This window comes from Anser anser (genome assembly GCF_964211835.1).
Source record: "Anser anser genome assembly, chromosome: 2".
Taxonomy (NCBI): Eukaryota; Metazoa; Chordata; class Aves; order Anseriformes; family Anatidae; genus Anser; species Anser anser.
Window position 1 is genome coordinate 88614383 of NC_139721.1, and position 21459 is coordinate 88635841.

At 36.1% G+C, this 21459-nt stretch overlaps 1 protein-coding gene across 2 annotated transcripts in view; it reads left to right on the top strand.

The window, feature by feature from the left end:
* Positions 1-21453, top strand: part of RETREG1 (reticulophagy regulator 1) — a 65345-nt gene extending 43892 nt beyond the window's left edge. For both annotated transcript variants that reach the window (XM_083824332.1, XM_083824333.1), the window contains 6 exons: positions 8845-8971; positions 10765-10849; positions 11403-11540; positions 13392-13456; positions 14604-14730; positions 17209-21453. In XM_083824332.1, the coding sequence (XP_083680458.1) occupies positions 8845-8971; positions 10765-10849; positions 11403-11540; positions 13392-13456; positions 14604-14730; positions 17209-17720 (1054 nt within the window). In that variant the 3' untranslated portion in view covers positions 17721-21453. The remainder of the gene's footprint in view (positions 1-8844; positions 8972-10764; positions 10850-11402; positions 11541-13391; positions 13457-14603; positions 14731-17208) is intronic.
* Positions 21454-21459: the final 6 nt, after the last annotated feature.

Here is a 21459-nt window from a genome sequence, read left to right on the forward strand (position 1 = left end):
CACTTCTGAAACTACCATTGAATTAACGTTACTTCCTCATCCTTTGCTATTGACAAATAAGTATTGAGAAAATAGTCTAGTCAAAAGGTTCCAATTTTTCTGGAATTAATTTGTCTTTTTTTTTGTCTTTGTGACAACAAGTGGGATATAGCTCAGGATCATTTTTACAGATGTGCTATTGAGATTTAGTAGAGGTCAGAACATTTTGGTCCAAGTTAAACAGGAAGGAATAGGAGGAGGAGCTATGGGAACTGTACTGGAGCAGTATGGGAACTGTACTACAGCAGTGCATTTTAGGGTTGCAAAAGAAGAGATATTAATGTAAATGCACAGATAATGGGGTTATTTTGAGGGCACAGAGAATGAAAGAGCTATTGTTTTATATATTTTTTAAAAAATTGTAGAAGTTGTAGAATGAGGTTTGCTTGCTGATTGCCTTCAGTATGCTGCAATCCTTGTAGTCCTCAGCTAAAACCAAATACTTCATATATCCTCTCCCCTTATGTCCCACACTTGAAAATGTATAATACTGTGTCACGGATGTGTATTTCAACATTATAACATCATTAAAGCTGTGGCATTGGTCAATAGTTTGTTATTCATACTGTGAATCTAAATATATAATAACCAAAGGAACATAGCAAAAATATTTCATAATAAGGATAGTAAAAAGGCTTAAGAATTGTGAAGATCAGGTACCCGCTCGTATCTTCTGTTCTGTTTTGTTATGATCCCAGGTAGATAAAGAACAGGGAGCAAAGATGTGGTCAGAGGTCAAGGATTAAAGTAAGGACATAAGACAATGTTTTCCCAGTTAAACACAACCGTTGGTGTAGGATAGCATAATTCATTTAAAAATAATAATAATTGACACTTCATGAGGAATCTTAATGATGGTCAAGAATGTATTAAAGTTACTGGGAATGCTCAGTTCTGAAGTGGTGGAAGCCCATGGCTGTATGTGCTTAAAAGAGGTACTGAAGTGTAACTAACTGTATTAGAACAATGTCTTTGTTCTAATTGCTATCATGTGCTCCTTATTGAAAAGGATGATGCACTAAGCTGTTAGTCAGGAACCTTTTCTGACTTGGATAAAAATGAGAGGTAGCTGTCATTTTTAACTATATTTTAAACCAGTTATTTTAGAATTATAATCTCAGTGCACGACCTCTACCAATACGTGCTTAGACTTAGAGAAATGGAGATCCAGTTTAAAGTCAAATCTGCATGTTACTTCATTACTGATTTGTAATTATGTAAGAATACTTGTTTCTGCTGCTAATGTTAGTTAATAAAGTGGGAAGCATTTGATTTCCTTTTATGACTGAATTCAGTGCACAGATGTAGGCAATGTGTGGTTAGCTTATGCCAGGAAGTTGCAGTAATGCGTCAAGGTAAATGGTCACCAGTTCATACTGTTTGCATTGAAACCCATTGAAAACGATCAGAATGACGTTCTTCACAGAAAGAGTTAAAACTATCTTGTGATATCCCCCAAAAAGTTGTTATGATGTTCTTGTGGGTTAAAAGTATTCTTTGTTTGGCACTTGAAAATGCAATTTTCCTTTTTTGTGCAGCTGCTCTGCAACTCAAGGAATGCTCAGCTCATCTTTCCTAGCTGTTTGACTTTTAGAGGCCTTGAACTAGAAGTATCCCAGCTGAAGAATGTGGAGGCTGAGGAAGAAAATGAGTTGAGTTTGTGAAAAGGGGTTAAAAGAGTTGTCCTTGAGGGGAAAAAAATGTAAAAAAAAAAAAAAAAAAAAAAAAAAAAAAAAAGCTTCCAGCATATGGGCAGAGTTGTTTTAAACAACTTTATGCTTCTGTTGGCAGAAATAAAACTTCTTCACTGTTCTAAACAAAAGTAGTGGGATAGAAATGCCTCTTCTGCATGACCAGTTTCTGTCACAAATGCTGACCTGGAAGATCCCAGGCCTTCTGCTGTTTTAGTAAAAATAAAACAGCCCATATAGAATAGTAATAACATTATACACTTTTCTAAATAGAAAACAAGTCTACAATAGCATTGATGTGACACTGAAAGACTCATTTTCATGCAAAGATGCATTTAAGGAATCTATGCTGACTTAGTAAATCACGACTTTGGACTAAGCACTTGACTGTCAGATCACATTTCACATTTTGGATGACCTCAAACTGGAGTAGGTGGCATTCTTCTCAGGAGAGCTGGATGAGAGTAGTGTGGACCAAAGGAAGTGTTTCCCATGAGAGATGACCTGTCAGTTAGCTTAGAAGAGTCTGTGTAGAGAAGCAGACAGTGGAACACCCCAAATTTTACTAGGAGCGCATTTTTGTTTATTTAGCAGGGCAGTCAGCTAAAAGCGACACAAAGTAGAATCTGCTGCATTGAAGAACTTGTGTACTACAGTTACCTTGGGGAAAAACAGGAGTTAAACAGTTGCATCTAATCGTTTAAGAAAAACAATATAGCTCCTTGACAAGACCTTCTAAGGCGTCTGATGTTATACTTGAGTATAAGAGAGAAATGTATCCTCCCCAAAATAAAATCCTAGTAGTCATTTGTATTTTTTCACCTCAGGCAGCCTATAGGACAAGATGAGTTCCCCTATCCCTTTGCAGAACACTTGTGTTTCTCAACTCAAGTGTTTACTCTGGGGACTTCACTGAAGTTTCTTTAAGACAAGTTTTTTTGGACCAGCAATATTGGGGGGGGGGGGGGGGGGGATAAAAAACATAAATAAACATCTTTGTTCATGGGATTGATACAGTTTAGCAGCACAGCAGTGACGAGTTGTTCACATATCAGTTGAAGAGAATAAAATACCATGATGACTTTAGTGTAATACACTGTGCAGGAAGTATATACAGTCAGGGATGAAAGGTTGCTTATATTTTGTTGTGTTGATAGTCATGTGTTGAGCAGTCTGCTGTGCAGTCCACTGAGAAAAAAAAACACATCCAGCCTTGTTAAATGCTGATCATTTAAACATATTTATTGTACAGTAATATTACCAAAAATATTAATGGTCAAGAAATAAAAAGGGGCACGTGTTACTGAAAGCAGTGTGAGAAGACCATTTTCCAGCTTCTTGTTGCATATTTTCCCTTAAAAAAAAAAAAAAAAAATTAACAGCAATTTGAACTGACTTGCTGTTAGTAAAAAGCACAACTTTGAAGTGTCCGAGGAAGACAGATGAAATCAGAGGGAAAACAGTTTAATGTTTGAGCAGCCATGTTACATATTATTTATATAATTCATTTAAGTCTTAGAAATAATGTATTTGAACTACGAGATTGATGATGATCAACAGAGATTTTTGGACTGGGACATGTCAGTTACTCTGTAAGGCTGATAAACACATTCTCCAGCTTCAGTGTAAAAGGAAAATCTGTCTTAACTTTGTGTATGTTAGAGATACCAAGTGTGCTGAAGCTTTAGCATTGAAAAGATGTTCAGTGTGCTTGGTTAAAGGATATGCTTGCCCCAATATTACACTGAGCCTTGTGCAGCGCTTAGAGATTAGCAGTGGGAAATAAAGTGTGTATGGATTATCTACAGGATGGAGAGATTTCTGTAAGAAAAGCTTAATGGACTTTGTAACATAAAGTTTTTAGATGAAGTTTCTCACTGAAGTCTGAGAACTATATTCCTAGGCGCTTATAGTGTTCCCCATTCTTTCAATTACATGTGTAATCCTTTCACGGAATTCTTTGAAGAAAGTAGAATTCTACATGGTGCCCTAGTGATTCATTTAAACTGCAAGTTTTGTTGATTTTGTCATAGCCACATGACACAAAAATAATTACTTTCGTACACTTAAGTATTGTATAGGATCCAAAAGTGGCACAGGATAAAACAGAATTCTGCATATTTGCCTTTTAAATTTGACATAGGTTATTAAGATGCTATGCTGTGAGCTCAGTGTTTTTTGCTACTTTGTCTTTCCACATAGTACATACAGCATTCACAAATTTGGTATATTGTATTACAGTAAGGCTAATCAATATTGCATTATTTTCTACCACACAGTTCAGTGGTAGATTTTAGAGATTTTGTCATTGGTTCTTAATTACACTTAATGGTAAATTTGTGCTTTTTACACTATTATAGATTTTGGAGAGAGAGGGATGGTTCTTTTCATTTTGAGTATGTGGTCACCTGAAAATTAAATTACTGGGGTGGGAGGGGCACATTTAGGTATTATTCACAAACTTTTTAAAAATCTAAATACCGCTTTGTATCCATTATCTCTGTACCTTAATAATTTCAAAGACAATCTTTAAAACGTAATTTTTGGCATAGGTACATGCCAGGTATAAAATGTTTGCTTCAAAGAGGGGTAACTGCATCATTATAGTCATTTCTTTTTGCACTGTGGTGCTTCCTTTCCTCTCAGGAGAGAACTGTGGAAGCTCTGAAAAAGTAAAACTTCGTGTTTCAGTTTTGATAATAGTTTACATACTCAATTTCATTTGTTCAAGCTTTATACTTAACTCCTGATTGCCTGTGAGGTTTGTCCTTAGATATCATGTCCCTTACAGCTGTGTCATTTTATCAAATGTTTATCCTCTGAAATGATAATAAACACTCATTGGAATTGGATTTCTATAAGCTCTACGTATTATTTTTTAAAAATGCCAAATACAAAATAGCCACGTTGCCTATATTTTGATTTACATATCTTTGGTAATTTAACTTTGAGCTCTTCCACCTTGACAAATAGATTCTAAGTTCCACTTAAAATTACAGACTCTGCACAGGTTTGCAGCGTGTGTGTTTACAGCTGGGAAATCAAGCAGGTTTAGAAGCTCTGTAATTATTGCCTCCTCTGTTTATGTAGGTGCAATCCTTCAGTTGCCACATCATGTCTACTTGCAGTAGACCTGCTGCAGTTCTGAGTAGTGTATATACATGAAAATACATATAACCGTGTACACATAATTAAAAAAATCGAGCACATCACGAAGAGATCTTTAAACCAGTAACATGAGAGCTACTGACCTTTCTGAGAGAAATGTGATGGGGCTTTGCTTGAACAGATGTCTAGATACAAAATGAGAGCATGACACCATCAGTCATTTTTAGAGAATGTAATGCCAGTGACTCTTCTGGCCAGTGTTTGTGACTGTGATGAGTTGAAGCATCTGGGGAGGGAGGGTGTGTTTTTTTACAGCTACTAGGTAACAGTTTACATATTTGCTCACTTTTAGAAATGATGTAGTAGTTAGTCAGAAGGATGTGAGTAATCAATTTTCTCTCTGAATATCTTAATTTTATTGGCAGTAGCTTAAGCATGGAAGTGTAGTACTTCATTTAAAACTCAATATAAGTGATGAGAGTATAAAATGTTACTCTCTCTAAAGGGTACGCAGAAAACTTTGAAGCTGTTCAGAGTTGGCTACTTATATCCTCAAAGGGACACCCTGGAGGAGTTTGAAAATCTGTTTTGGCAGGAAGGATAGGTTTCACATTTAAGTAATTTATTAAGGTACTGTAAGTAACATCGCGCTGAAGTACTTTATGTTCTTGATTGACTGATGTCACAGTCTTGCACTTCACGTTATACATCTGCAACACTGTATGGATCATTTTAGTTTTTGTTTTTAAATTTGATGACTGAGAACATGATTTTCTGGAGTGGGCATTGTTAAGTGCCCATTTGATCTAATGCAAGTTTAATCTCTGTTTCCAAAAGAGCATGCAATAACCTCTCTACCTTTGCATACATAGAAATGTACACTGTACCCCCTTCTTTCCCTCACTCCCCCATCACCAAGATCTCTGCTGCTGCCCCCTTGTTCCAGCCCTCTGCATCACACTGCCACTCAAGTGAGCTCTGGGGAAAATGGACAAGAGGGACAGATGTTACCAGGGCTGACAGCTGGTGGGAGATGCAAGCATCAAGAAGCTGCATGTGCATCTGGCTGTTGCACTGAGGATCTGCAAGCCAGCTTTCTTACGTTTCTAGTTGCCTAAGATCAGAACAAGACCTAAAACTCGCTGGTGTTCCTCATAAAATAAAAGAAGTGTGGCTGTAGCAGAACTGACAACAATGCATCATGGTTTCTTGTGGCTTAATGCTACAAGAAACTGCCAAGTATTCTTTTGCGAAGCAAGCTTAATAGTGGGTTTGTAATGCTTTGAAGCCAACTTCACCTGTACAATCCAGTCCTCCAGCTTGGTTTCTTCTTTGTTAATGCACCACATACAGACCACAGAACCAAAGCATCTAGCAATACACTGTATCTGAGCACTGCAGCTCATAGTTTCATCATCTTTTCGATTTGGTAGAAGAAAGCAGTATTAACAACCAAGAGAAGCAACTCCAAAGAACTTTCCCCACGCTTGTTTTTCTGCATAATTTGCTTGTTTGACCTGACAGTATTTAATAGTCTCTCTGTGCCTTGTAGTATCTCCTCCTCATTGATCTACATGAAAATAGTCTGCATTATTATCATTGTGGCTTATGCCTTCACCTTTTTTTGTTTCCCTGATTAGTTTTTAACAGTAATAAGCTAACTATCTGTAACTGCCCTGTGTATTTCAAAACTCTGTTTTGAGAGCAGGACCAGACCTACCCATTTTCTCTCTTCCATTGAGTTCCACTTTAACTGCCAGCAGTTTTAAATAAAGGATAGGAGTAAAGTCTGTGAAATGATTTTGTAATTCATAATATTGTAACGATAGTACTTTTCAATACTAGAATAAACAGGCAACTCTTAAAGTACGTATCAATGCTGCAGAGTGGTTTACAAAAGCTGGAAGCAATGTTTCTTTCAGGAGAATAGCCCATCCATAAAATGACATTCTCACAAGACGAAGCCCTAATATGGTACTTTTCTCAAGCCTCTAAATATCAGAGAGGATGGAAATTGAAATTCATATTGTGGATGTGTAGAGGATAAAAAGTTGTGTAACATTCCTAGTCCCTCCTGCTGGGTTCTTGGGGTGTTCTTCCTGAGCTATTTAATATTTTTATCTACATTCTCTGTCAGAGGAAAGCACCTGCGTGCAGTGCCATGCATGGCTGGCAAATGTGTTGCGTTTTCTCAGTATTGCAGTATTTGCTTTGCCCAAGGCATGAGACTACTGTCCTATGGCTTTCAGATACACTACTTAAAATTGTTTGTTTTTTCTTGATAAAAAAAAAAATCTCGGTGAATATTCAGTAACATAAGAGGTAATCACACTACTTCACTACTATAGCAGATACTATATTATAATAAATACTAGAGTAACACCAGGAATACGGCAACAATTTGGGTTTCAAACTTCGATCAGTTTTACACCATGTTTGAAATACTGGTTTTTCTAAAAGCTGTGTTCTGTGCTTTACTATGCATTACAACAGTTTGAATATGACACCCCCCTCCTTTAATGCTGTTTAAGTTCTGTATAAAATGGCTTCCAAACCTCGCTCTGACGCTGCTGTTGCTGTATCACCACCTTGTGGCGAAGTTGCTGTACACAACTTGCATGCAAGTTGTTGATGAAGTTAAATAGAGGCAGAGAAAGATTCCTCCATGTGTAAATAGACACTTTTGACTGAAATTCTTCCTGAAAAGCGGAGCTGCTTAGGCCATGTATTTGAAAATAGGAGAAAAGAAGGTGGTTAGCCTCCATTATGTTCATAAAGCCACTTCCAGGTAATCAAGATGTCCATAGTGCAACAGAAAGTATGTAAAATGCCCATGTAAAATAAAAATGAATGTCATGTGTATGTTGGAGGAAGGCTTATTCCTGGTTTATATCTAAATTTCTAAAAATTCACAAGTGTAAGGTTGGGCAACAGTTGGACCAAGTGTACAATTCAGCAGGAGCCCACAGTCTCCTTATCCTGTGTATTTAGAAAACCATAATTTTAAGAAAAAGTTGCTTTAGACTCATCAAGAACATTGCTGAATTGGATGTCAGATATGTTTTCCGTGTTTTGGCTGAAATGTTAGTTACGGGTTTCAAGGAGAACTGACCTTTTGCTGAGACATTGGATTTGAAATTCAGAGGAATTACAATTTTTTTTTCTTTTGCCATTTTGCAGAAAGAAGTGATATAACTTTGGGGTTATCGACTGTAAATGTATAAATGGTAATTTGTTTTTCTGTTGGGAAAAAAGTGAAATACACATTTCTGCATATAGTTAGCTGCCATTTGTATAGTTTCATTATTAATCTGTGACAGGAAATCTGAAGTAATAATGTAATCCAAAACCTTTCTTTACATTTGATGTTACAATGTAATGAACCCAGTGTAATGTAGCCCATGCGTGGGCTACATTATTTTATGTGCTATTATGATTCATTGATCAAAGCTTCTGCTAATTCAGGCCTCTTTACCCTTCTAATAACTGTTCTTTCAGTGAGTGCCATTTTAGTATGTCCTGCATGCTGACAAAACTATGTGAAAAGTAGTAGCAAATAACCACAGCCCTGCTAAGAAAAGCAAATCAGAAGCTTATCTTTTTAGAAAAAATCAATATATCTCTTGTAGCCTGTGCAATCGTATGTGTAACTTTCCAGTAAATCACCCTTCAAATTCCAGCCCATTTTCCTTCAACGTTTATCTCCTTGTGCTGTGTAAGTAACCCTGTTGCTCTTGCTGGGGAGGTGTGCATTGCAACTCTCAGTGTGGTGCACTGAGAATAGAAAGGGTGGACAAAAGCAACCTGTTAACTGACTTTCAACAGAAAATCCAGAATGCTTGTGAATGCTTATACCTTTTACAACATGTAAAGGAAAATACGTATAAAATATGTATATAACGTGGTTGGCTTAGAAGTTGATAAGGCTTCAAATGTTTTCAAACAGCTCTAACTTTCATATGAGCTACAACCAAAGTTGTTGGGTGTTTGTGTTTGTTTTACTTAGCTGGGAAGTCATCAGTTCCAGGCAGGACTACAGACTCAGAATAAATCAGTGCATTTCAGAAACACTGATGAATTTGTTTGTATTTCTTCAAGAAATGTCTCACTTCAAGGAACAAAACCCTGGTAAGGTAAGCACTGCCAAGTAAGAGTAATAATTTGATATCATTTGATACAAAGGTGAGGAAAAAAAAAAAAAACAATGAAAAACAAAACACATACATTTAGTCATGAATTTCTGTTAAGTACTACCTGTGCAGATCACTGGTAGGTAAACAGCAAGAAAATGTGCCCACAGTAAAGTTTATTGCAACACAGTTCCTCCTCTTTTAGCTGCTGGAACCTCACCAGTCATTCCATGGAAAGGCAATTTAAAACATCACGATTTAATAATAACTTGTAAAAGCAAAAACAAACAAAAAGCTCTTCAACATGGCTGTGGTTTTTTCCAAATAATTGTAGTTTTCAGAAATAGCTGTATTATATGCATTATATGATAGAATTCTTCATATTTTATTCTGATATTTTTTTCTTCTGTATAGCTCTACTTTGTTTTGTTTTTTGTTTTGTGTTTTGTTTTGTTTTAGTTTGGTTTAGTCTGGAAAGACCGAGCTGGAGAATCCAGTTCATGAAGAGACAAGCAAGAATAAGGTTTATTCTTTCCTAATAGGAAGAAGATGATTATGTAGTTGTAGCCCAACATGAAACAGCTTTCTTTTTGAAAGAAAAATGTAAATAATATAGCAGTATATAATGGCAATAGTACTGGAAAATGTAGATTTAATTTTTACATTTGTATTGCCAAATATAGAAATGTAAAATGAGAATATTATTTTTTCCCTCTTTTGATCACAATTAACTTTGCTACAAAATCCTTCATGAATTCCAACCCTTCAGAATTAGCAAAATGAAATTATTTAGTAGTGCATACAAATATCAGGAGTTTAGAGTGAAAGTACAGATCAAGCAACAGGATCAAATACATTTCAAAGATGTATGAATTCCACAAAAAGTAACGATGTGGCTTAGAAAATAAAATTATGTTTTAAATAAGTTGGTGTGTATTGAGGTAAGGAAATGTGATATCAGTATACACTGTACTGTAATTTTGTCCTGTAGTAACATGACGAAGTAAGTGTATCTTTAAGATATATCTAATCCTGATTTAGAAAAGTTGATTTTGACAACATGTTTTCCTTTCTTTTTCCTGATCTCATTCTCTGAGGCGCATCACTACTTTGCAGTTTTGAGTAAATTAGGTACAGGTGCTGTGTGCAAAATTATTGTAAACTTTGAGCAGATCGGGTCTGTACTCAGCATTGTGCATTTCAGAAAGATGCACTGTATGTCTCAGTCACAGCAGAGGTTGAATCTCAGGTTTTATGTTCAAAATTCAGCTCGGTCTTGTCCTAATGGGGATGCTGGAGTGTCCAACAACCATCAAGAAAATGCTTACTATCATTTGAGAGAGAAAATAACAGAGGAGAGAACTGTGCTACTCATAGGAAGGGTTTCTTGGTTTTTGAAAGCATGCAGCAAGTGTGCATTGTATAATTGCATTCAGTGATTTGTTTGTTTCCTGCATATTAAGTGCTAAGCCATTTTTGTGTAATGAAGGCAAAGTAATTTCTATTAATTTTAGTGGTAACTGTGAAGTTGTTAAACCTTTGCAGTAACAAGAGAATAAAAATAGCATATTTTTGTAATAGAAAAGAAAGTACGTCCTGATTAGCCCAAATGCACATTTGATGTTTATTTGCACAAGTGTTAAAGGATTTTCTAATTAAATATACATATACATATTATTTTCCACTGCATTCATTACATTTAGAATAAAACATTCTGGAGAATTTTTCTTTTGCAAAATGATCTAAATATTTCTAAAAATTGAAGCGTTAATGGCCAATTTTAATGTCTTTGTCAGTTTTGCCTACTCGTCTGCAGTGTATGTACATTTTTCACTGTCTTGGGAAGTTACATTCCTGGAGTTGTCCTCTCCTATGTCCTGCGTAAGTAGAGTCTCTCTTTCTTTCACGATTTATATACACAGTTTGTTCATTATGTGGTCATTAGTATGTATAGGGAGTATTATTTTTATATATATATATGTGTATACACACATATATATACACACATACACATATATGTAGGTTCTGACAATGTTATTTGTCCTTTGGAAGTCAGCTTACGAGTATTTTCAGTTTGTTGATTTTGGCATAATGTTGTATAGCTATGTATCTCAGGTAGGGATGTCAAAATCAGACTAAGTCAAGATAATGATAAATATTACAGTGATCATAAATTGTTCCTTACTGGAATTAAGAAAAAGTGTAATTTGGTATCAGTACAATGGTATTGTTTTGTGATGAGTAGAAATAGCTCCTAGAAAATGGCTTTGACATTAACAGTTTGTCAGATATGGGGATTTCACAATGTCTTCTAGGCAAAATTAATTCTGTTATGTAAAATTAATAATTATCTTATATAATGCATTAATATTTATTTTTTAACTTCTTATAAAGCGGTATTTCAATACGTTTTCTGTCTTTATTTTTGTCACAGTATTGTGTGCCTTTTTATGTCCCTTCCTCAAGTGCAATGAATTTGGACAGAAATTGTGCAACAAAATCAAGTCTGTTCTGATGAAACTAGATTTTGGAATAGTGGAATACATTAACCAGAAGAAAAAAGAGAGATCTGGTGAGTAACCAAGTGTAGTACCAAGTAATGTATTTCTGTATGCAGAGACCTTTTTATTCACCTTGCACACAGTTTGGCTTGTCCTGTGAAGCCAAATGTAAAGGTGTTTTGGACTTTGAACCTGGCTACCATTGCTAGCTTTATGAGTCATAGAGTATGTCAAACATCTGGGTATAGTTTTTTTTAAAAAAAAAAAAGATTTCATAAGATTTCATGGAAGGAAACAAGGCAAGATTGATGGTTCTCTTCATACATGATTAACTGTACTGCTTGTAGCTTTTCAGAAAATACTACTTAAGGTAAAGTATGAAATGCTTATTTCTCTTTAGATAAGGCAAACTCATCCAGGACAGAGAACCACTCAAGGATACAAAACTAGTGCATCACAGAATTTTCAGTAAGAGTCTGAATTCTGTTCTAGCATCTAAATCTGCCTTGTTTTGTTCCCAAGAGCAACAAGGAAGAAAAGAGGTGTTTTCTTCCCCAAATACTCAGTAAACATTTAAGAATTGTAGTAGGATAGTAACTACAAATTAATCAAAGTTTTTAGTTAGACAAGGATTTAAAACAAAATCTCACCTATCTCATGAATTCCGTATAACGTCAGATACCTTTAGATTTTAAGTAATAAAGCTGTTTCCAGAAAAACATGAATGAGGTTGTCTGTGGTTTCCTTTTTGTGTGTGCTAGTTTTGGTTATTAAAACCGAATTGTAGTTGTGATCAGATTATTTGCAGGTAGCCTAACCTTTTTTAGTTAGATTCACATCAGTAATTTCCTATCTTAAAATGTGCATTCCTCGTAGCAGTTCATAATACAGTGTGCTGTTCCTACATACAGTGAGTGTAACCATCTGCCTTTTTGTATCTCTTACATATAGAACAGTAGTTGTTAGAAATAAAAATAAATCAATGCATTATTCCTTCTTTTCAAGCACCATTCCACCTTATTCTAGTTTTAAGTGAATCTGGCAGAGAGAGAGAGGTCAGACTATTGTTTCATAAATTTCATAAGCCAGTTCTGGGAAAATGGTCCAGGTAAGAGTTGTGCTTTCCTGCCTCTCACCCTCCAATTTAATTTAACCCAGGCAAGCTCCTTACCTTGCTTCACCACTTGAGTTCAGCTCTTGAGTTCATACACCCTCGTACTGGCACAAGAGAGGAAGCAGCAACTTGCAAAAACTGGCAATCAAGAACGTCACTGTGCTTTCCAGTGCTACTGGCTTGTCTTAGTTTAAAATATTCATGAGACTGTTCTGAGAGAGAGAGGAGATGAGGTGAAAATTACTTGTCTGTTCATTGTTAGGAGCAACATCCTGCCACTTCAGAGGATGCTTTGTATGCATATTTGCATATGAATGTTATGAAAGCGGGGTAGCTGGGTGCAAAGGAAAGTTTTGTGAATGAAGACTACACACAATTATCCAGAAAATTGTATGTTCTCATATAAAAGTAATGTGTTGGAATAACTATACTGCCTGTTTTAACAGTGTGTTGCAATTATGCCTTGTACTGGCAGCGTAGTTTAAAAGATAAATATATATTGCCAGGGCACATTATATTAGTGTGAGCAACAGAGGCTTCAGAAGGAAGTACAAAACAGGTAAATAGATGTGTTGGAATGCATTTCAGAGCAACATTATCTCTCTTGCCTTGGCTGCTGCGCAATATATTTTGATAAATATCTAGCCTTTTGATCAGCCTTTTCTTCTCACCTTGGTAGCATAATTACCTAAATGATAGACAATGTCAACAGGTGACAGTTTGCTGTACTCAAGCTGTGTGATAGCACACACAGAACTTGGAAGTCCATTGTCACGAGTAGGATAAAAAATATTTTTTTTTCTTTCAGAAACAGCAAAAACAAAACCCACAGAAGATGACAGTGAATTAGACATATCAGCCCTCTGTCCTAAGGTGACTTTTTTCAGTCAGCCCTATCTTCTTTTTAAAATCTATATAGATAATGGAGAGTTTTCTGTGGAAGACTTTAACCTCCCTAGGAGGCTCTGTTCCTGAACTAAGCAGTATGTCTTAAAAGTGATTCATAGTCTCCATCTTTAGACCTATACTAATTAATTTGCTGCGTTCGTGACTTCTGGCCTTCAAGATAATGGTTTCTTTGGCCTACTAAACTAAAAATGTGTTTAGTTTATATTGGCTGTAGAATGATTAAACCAGAATTTCATAGAAAGGGCAGGGTTTTTTTGTTTAGTTTTCAAAAGTAAAATTGCTGGTACTTTTTATCAAATTAAATTATAAAAGGGAAATCTTCATAGAAAACCTATATTATTCGTCTGATACTTGTTTAATGACTTGTCAGATCACATTCAATGATAGTATAAATCAGTATTATATCTACAAATATCTTTCCAGGTATGTATGAGAATAATCTAATGCCTCCTTTCTCTCTTAATATTCTAAATAACTATATGGCAAAGGATTTTTCCTTTATAATTAGAACATCAGTTGAATAAAAAAAATAATGATTTGGATTTGTAGAAGTTCTTAAGCAGTATTAGATCAGTCGTGTGTAGAACCTGACTTTGACAGTGATTGCTTTGAAGGTGTTATTGTATAATGCAAAAAAAAAAAAAGATATCTCATGGGAGATAAAAACTTGTTGCAGATGTAATTGAACAGTTATTGGATAAATTCATAAAGGATAATGATTTTTTGATTTAGCTGTTTTTAATTGCCTTATGGATAATTTTTTTGTTTCAATGCAACTTTTTACAATTTCTTTATATTTATGCGTAGTTTGTATTTGCAAGCCTATTCTGCATTTGTTACACTAGGACATTACTTGAATCCCATACAATGAATAATTGGAATTTTCTGGCTTCTTTAGCTTAAAACCGTCTTCAACTAAGAAGAGGGATGCTTCACTTCTAAGTATTCTATACTGTTATTTTCACGTTTCTACAATTAAAGCTTAAATAGGAGACAATGTATTGTGCTGTGATATGCAAGAGACCTCTTTTTCAGTATCTAAGCATTGGCTTCCTGTTGTGTGAATTTTTTGAGTGTAAGAATGCAATGTATGGGACTTCTTTGTATGTAGGTTAGTCCTGCGGTTGTTGCCAAAGAGCTGTCAGTGTCTGACACAGATGTATCAGAAGTATCTTGGACCGATAATGGGACCTTTAACTTATCCGAGGGGTATTCTCCACAGACAGACACATCTGATGGTATGTAGTGGCTTCATCTATTTCATCAATGAATTGCACTCTTGTAAGTTATCTGAAAACTATTAGAGAATTTGAGGACATAAGTGGGGTTTGGTTTTGGTTTTGTTTCTTTGTTCTTCCCTACAGTGAATTTAGAATTAATTCCAGTGCTTATTTTGTTTTGGATACATCTTCTATGAGAGCTGTCTTCATCTTAAAAATAATCAAGTAGTGAACTAAGCATCTAAATACATAACTAGTGGTGAGTAAAACAGACACATCTGGATATATGCCAGACTTAGCTCTCTCTTCATCAGACCTCTTAAGCAAGCAAGTTAGTATCAATAATGCTTTTCAGGGTAAACTATATGAATAAAAGCTCAGGAAGAAGAAGTGAATACTTTGAATTGATAAACAGCCAATTAAAGAAAGTATTTTTAGGCTCTGGATATTAGAATGCTGATGAAGACATCCAGCCATGAGCCTGAATGAAACACAAAAACTAAGACAAGGAAGAGATCCTCAAGCACTTGTCTTGATCTTGACTAGATCCTGAAATTCGTACTTTTTACAGACCAAGGTTTCAGTTAGTACTTTGCCCGAATAAATATTAAGAACAACAGTAGTTTGGTGCAGTCTTATGTGTGGATTTATTTCTCTTTTCTAGGAAGAAATTCAATGAAAATGGCAAGTAGGGTGGAAATACTTACCAACATTATAAATGCCAAGTTAATAATTTAAAATATTTTGTTAATATTTCAAGCTGTAAATAGTATCGTATGATAATGGAATCATAAATTGGAATGTCTTCAAAGTAGCTACTTTCTGTCTCATTTCCAGCTAGTTCTGCTGCATGGGTTATTGTATCAAAGATGCAGCATTTCACATTTGCTTTTGATGGTCTTCATGACATCCCCTTCCAGCCCATTAATTTCTCCAGCCTGTTGAGGTCCCTCTGTGGGCCTTGACCTCCAGAATATTAAATGCACCTGCCCCACAGTGGCTCCTTCCTGTCTGTGAACTTGCTGAGAGTGCACTCCGTTCAGTCATCCACATCATTAATAAAAACACTGAACAGCGTTGTGTCTATACTTCTGAGAGACGCCACCATCCAGTTGGACGTTGTATCACTGATCACTGCCCCTTGAGCCAATTTTCCACATACCGAGCAGTTTACCAACCCAGTTCACTCACCAATTACGCTGTAAGGATAATGTGTGAAACTGTATTAAAGGCCTTGCTAAGTTAAAAATAAACATCCACTCTTCTCCCCTACGGAGCCCTTCAGCAAATTGGACATGCACACAAGTACAAGACCAGATGGGATGCACCCGAGGACTGTCTCATCTCCTGTCAAAGCTCTGTGCATTTGAGCCACCACTCTGCAGACAGCGTAACCCTTCTTCCTCACCTTTCCAGACTGTTTTTTCCCAAAGAAAATGGGAAAATTGATGAAATTGATGTGTCAGACATTTTTAGGATTCATTTCCTTAGCTCTTATGAAAGCTCATATTGCTTGTTTTCATAGGAAGTAAGTTCAAATTGATTATATTTTATTTTTACATTCATACACTGTCTACTAGACCAAAGTATTACCTTATGCTCATTAAGGCATATTCCACAGGCCATGTATTGTAATCAATATGTTTTCCACATTTCTAATAACATACTATTAAAACAGTCATTAAAATCCAATCTTTTATTTGTTTACATTCTGCTTTTTATCCTTTTGAAACATGAAACCATACCGGTAATCTGTAGAGTTCCCATTTTTTCTCTTCTATTTAGTACAAGCATTGAACATGAAAGCAAAAATTTATGAATTAAGTCTTTACATTGTATTTATATCTTTATTTAAACATGTTATTAAAAGTTTATTAAACTGTTTAAAAGCTTAATAAAAATTTGTAATACCATCATATAGACGTATTTGTAATATATATATATACATATATATATATATAGTGAAGAAAAGGAGTTTAAAGACTTCCCACATTATAAATTTTAGCACTTTAGGTGGTTGGTGTATTTAGAACTGTCTGTGCTGAAGATTTGCATGGGTTGTTTTTTATACAGCTAAATACCACTTTTTTCCTCAAGTATTATTGGAAAGAGTCATTCTCAAGCACTTTTTCCAAATCTCTACATAAATATTGCGAATTGACTTTAGGTAGAAAATTTTAATGTGGAGTCACTGAAATGGGAAATGTAACTGAATGCTTGTGTTACTTCTCTTTTTTTTGGGATTGGAATGATTTTCACACAAAATATGAATCCAAATTCAAAGTCAGGCTGATACCAGTTGATTTGAAGTACTAGATTTTTATTTTATTTTAAATGTAAGATAATGCTTCTCTGCATTAAGATTACAGAAGACTACAGAATAGTAAATGTATTCAAAGGAAAATTTACTAACTGCATTTTTACACTTGGCTGCTTTTTTGGGGAAGCGTTTCTTGTTTGCTAACACTGTTCCCTTCTGTCAATCCTGTGTAATAGATTTTGACCGACCTAGTGATCACGAGGAAGCTTTTGCTAGAGATCTCTCAGAATTCCCTTCCTTAGAAAATGGTGCAGGAACAAATGATGATGATGACTCAAGCATTGGCATGCCCATCCAGCAAAAAAGAAAAAAAGAACAAACATATTTCAAGGTGGATCATTCTTCCAGACAGAGTAAAGAGAGACCATCCACTGCAGGGCTCTCCTTGCCTTTGACCAGTGACCAAACCTTTAATTTAATGAGTGGAATTGCTGGGGATGTCATCGCAGCTGCAGTGTCTGCTGCCATCAAAGACCAGTTGCAGTCTGCACAGCAAGCTCCCTCACATGCGGTGCCCAGTTTGAGTGAAGAGACAGACACGGAGGAAGCCGATGATTTTGAACTGCTTGACCAGTCTGAGCTTGAGCAGATTGAGAAAGAATTGGGACTTTCACAAGGCCAAGAAGCAGAATCCCAGGAGAAAAAGAAGTCTTCAGGCTTCCTTTCAAATTTGCTTGGAAATCATTAACCTGGGAATTGCAGTTGGTGACACAGAAGAAATGAAACACAAAACACACACAAAATCAAATGCAAAAAAGGAAAATTCTGAGCTGTAAGCTTTAACTATCACTTTAGATGTGTTGTAATAATTTCCCTTATGCAGAGTGAATTAACAGGATAAATATCAGCTGATACTGATAGTTTAATGTTTCTGGTAGTTAAACCTCAATGTAATAGCATGGAAATGAATTATCTATCCACTGTTTGGTTGCAGATGAGTGTTGGAGGTCAGTTGTTCAAAAGGTTTGGGGAAGAGGTTTTTTTTTTAATCTTTTTGCCAAACATACATTTTGGGGTCCTTAGCCAAAGTTTCAACATCAGCAATTTATTTACTCTCAGTTGCCAACCGTGGTTGGCAGTCATAATGGTTCACACAGCAAGGATGAGTTATCAGAGGATTGCAGTGAGATTAAGTCTTGCCTCCTTCAATCATACTGAAATGTACGGAGCCCTACAGTTATCATTAGGTATAGTGCATCTACTATTTATGAACACATTAACCAGCAGAACTCTAGTTTAACTCTGTGCAACACTATCATCAGAGGACTTGATTTAACAGTTAAAACCTTTGAATTATTTTGGATATGGTGATGCATTTCCAAGTTTTTTGCTGTTTTAGGCTTGTAGAGTTGTAATGTGGCACGCTATTTGACTGACCACCTGCTGTGTTCCGTGATAGAGTCTGGTCCTTGGCAGTATTGCCTGTGTAAAGTCAGCCAATACATTTTTATATTTAAGAGTTAATATGTAAACTGAACAGCCTTTTGGGGAGCAGGTGGGGTAGTTATTGTTTGGAGTAGGGAAGATATAAGAGAGGCAAAGAGAAGGGCTTTTTTAGCTGCCACTTCTGTAATTCAAGATTCTGTGGGGTTGGTTTTTGTTTTTGTTTTGTTTTGTTATTTTTTGTTTGTTTTTGTTTTTTTTCCCTGGAACAGCTGCCATCACTTGCAACAAAAGTTGTATTGCAAGCTGGATCTCTTAATACACTTGAAGTATTCAGTGCGGTCATTCGCTATAGAAATCACTCAGAATCCTCTTGGCACGTAAATTAGTAAAATAAAAATGAACTTGTTTAAATTATTTGCCATTTTAAACTCCATGTGTGCTCAGTGAATGGCATGGGATCTTAAGCAGGTTACTTGTTTGATTTTTCGTAGGGCTTTTTTGTTCACCTTTAATATAATCAAATTGTAATACCAAGCAATAGTAATCAAAGAAGTAGGAAGAAGTAAAGCTAGTTTTTCTAATGTGATGTAAACAGTTAGCAGAGTCGAGGGACCATGTCAGCTGCTACTACTACTCAAGTAATTTTCCATTTGCTGGCATTTTAAGAGGTGAATACTGTCATCCAGGACCCTCAGAAAGTACAGCAACGGAGTGTAAAAACGTTCACTAACATATATGTGTAGGTAAACCTGTGTTTAACTCCATTCTTTTTTTTTTTTTTTCCCTGAGGTGAAAAAGTAGGCAGATGGCCAAACAGATTGTAGCTGAAGAAAAGATGCTGATAATTTTTGACACTGGCTTTATCGTTGCTTGTGTTTTTGTGTCAGTAATGCATATTGATTGTGTTTGCTGTCCTTTACCGGTAAAAAAAGTGAGCCTGTGCCTTCATTATCCAATCCATTTTGAAATAAGCAGATGCCAGATATAGATCCCAGAAGATGCAGCTTTTGAAATGGTAACATCTTAACATTAAAAACAAGTTTCTGGAAATTATTTTAGAAATGTGGCCATATCGCTTTCATACTGTTAGTTGTTAAGTTTCCTTTTCAATTTCCCCAAGTCTGTCCTTCCCATTTGGAAAAACAAAAACAAAAGAGGCTTTTGCTGAAAAATCAGTAAGTTCAAAGGCCATTTAAGTTTCTCAGACAAGTTAAAAATGTTGTCTCCTTGCTGCATGTATAGGACAATCTATATATTAAGAAGAGTACAACTTCCAAGTTGCTGACAAGACTTTGCAGGGTACCTAGGCCAAGCGTGCTTCCCGAACAAGGGCACTCGCTGGTGCCAGAAGATGCAACAGGCGCCAGGACGGGGAGAACTGGAGAGGCAGCAGCGCTTAGCGAGCTTTGCTGAAGCGGGTGGATGAGACATGCGAACTAGCTGTCGGTGGTGGCATCGCAACAGCGTGCACTTTATTGTTGTTTTATGAAGAATGCTGTGGTTATAAAAGTACCTAACACAGGGGTGCTCTTCTAGAATAATTAGATCAAGAAGGATAAGCAGTTGGAGGAGTTTCTCAGACTTTTTGTAAGTGATCCATTTTCTGGTTTCAACATAGAAAAACAGATCCATTTTTCTTCAATAAAGTATGAGTCACTTTTTTTTTTTGGAAAGTAAAAGCAAAACTTGAGCAAGCAAATCATTAAAGCTTAGGGACATAATTAATTACTTATTTGCCTGTCTTGAATTTTGTCTGTTTTCATGGTAGTTGATTACATGGTATTTTTTTTTTATTCAAGCCCCTAAATACTGTGAAAGGAGGTAATTCTCTAACACTTACTATTCCTCCTAAGATAGTGGAAAGATGCTTAGTTTTTATGGAAAATTACCCCTACCCTCCTAAGTAAGCGCAGGTAAGAAACCCTTTGCTCAGACACAATACATTCCACTGCCAATAGTTGGAAAGCAGAACACAAAGAAAACATTTCTCCCCTTTGTGAAATCCCTTCCACACCATGTTTAGTTGGAAATCACATGAGAAACTTTCATTTTGCTGTATTCTAACAGCAGCCGCGACGTAGCTGTTACGTACAAATGCCTGTCACGTAATCTGCCAGTGGTCCCAAAGTCTTCGCAACGAAGCGTTGCCATCATCTTCCAAAATTAAAAAAAGTAAGGCAGGAAAAAGGGCAAGTGAGTATGGGATAGGCCATGGCTTTGGAACGTGCTTTTGTTACATAGGAGGCCTGCTTTCAGACAATTTCCAGGCAAAAACCAGCACAATCAGCGTGGAGGCTGTGGATCACAGAGCATGGACGTGTGAGCAAGCGACCAGGAGGTAATGCCAAGCGTGATCTCGTGGGATCTGTGCGATGCAGGAGCTGCCCACGTGCATGCAGCTCTGCATCCTCTGCCTCCAGTCGCATGGTTCACGTTCCTCCTTGCCTTTCAGTGGCTTCTTCATGTACCCGCACCTGGAGAAAGCTACGTGTGTTAGGGCAGGGTCTGTGGGATGCAGCTCACTCCTTCGTACTCACAAAATTTCCCTGTGCGCTATTACATCTGAGTAATCAATACTGAATTGGTGGCCTTACATGCATTAAGTCCAGAATAAAAGCACTTTTCAATGCAGAGCACTTCTCCTTGTGCATGTGCTAGACATTTACTACGAGTCTTGCTTTTGAAAACAAATTCATTCTACACAGAGGAGGAGGGGAAATAATTTTAACCAAAAGTAATAGGATACAAGACAGTACTTGTTTTACTTGCTTTTTGTTTGTTTTGCACTTTTCCAGACTGTTCACCTAAGCGTTCAGAACAAATTCACTGTAGTCCAAGTGCTTGTTCTTAGCTTAAGAGCAGTTAACAGTCTGTAACACCTCGACAGGTAACCAGAAACTGGAAAATTACAAAATGTCTTTATTTAAAATATTTTGCAGCACTTTACCTAGCTTGATTACTATTTTGTAAACATGGAATTATTATATTGATTGTTTGTAAAACCATTTAATAAATATGTGTTAGTTTTTATCTTTCATTGT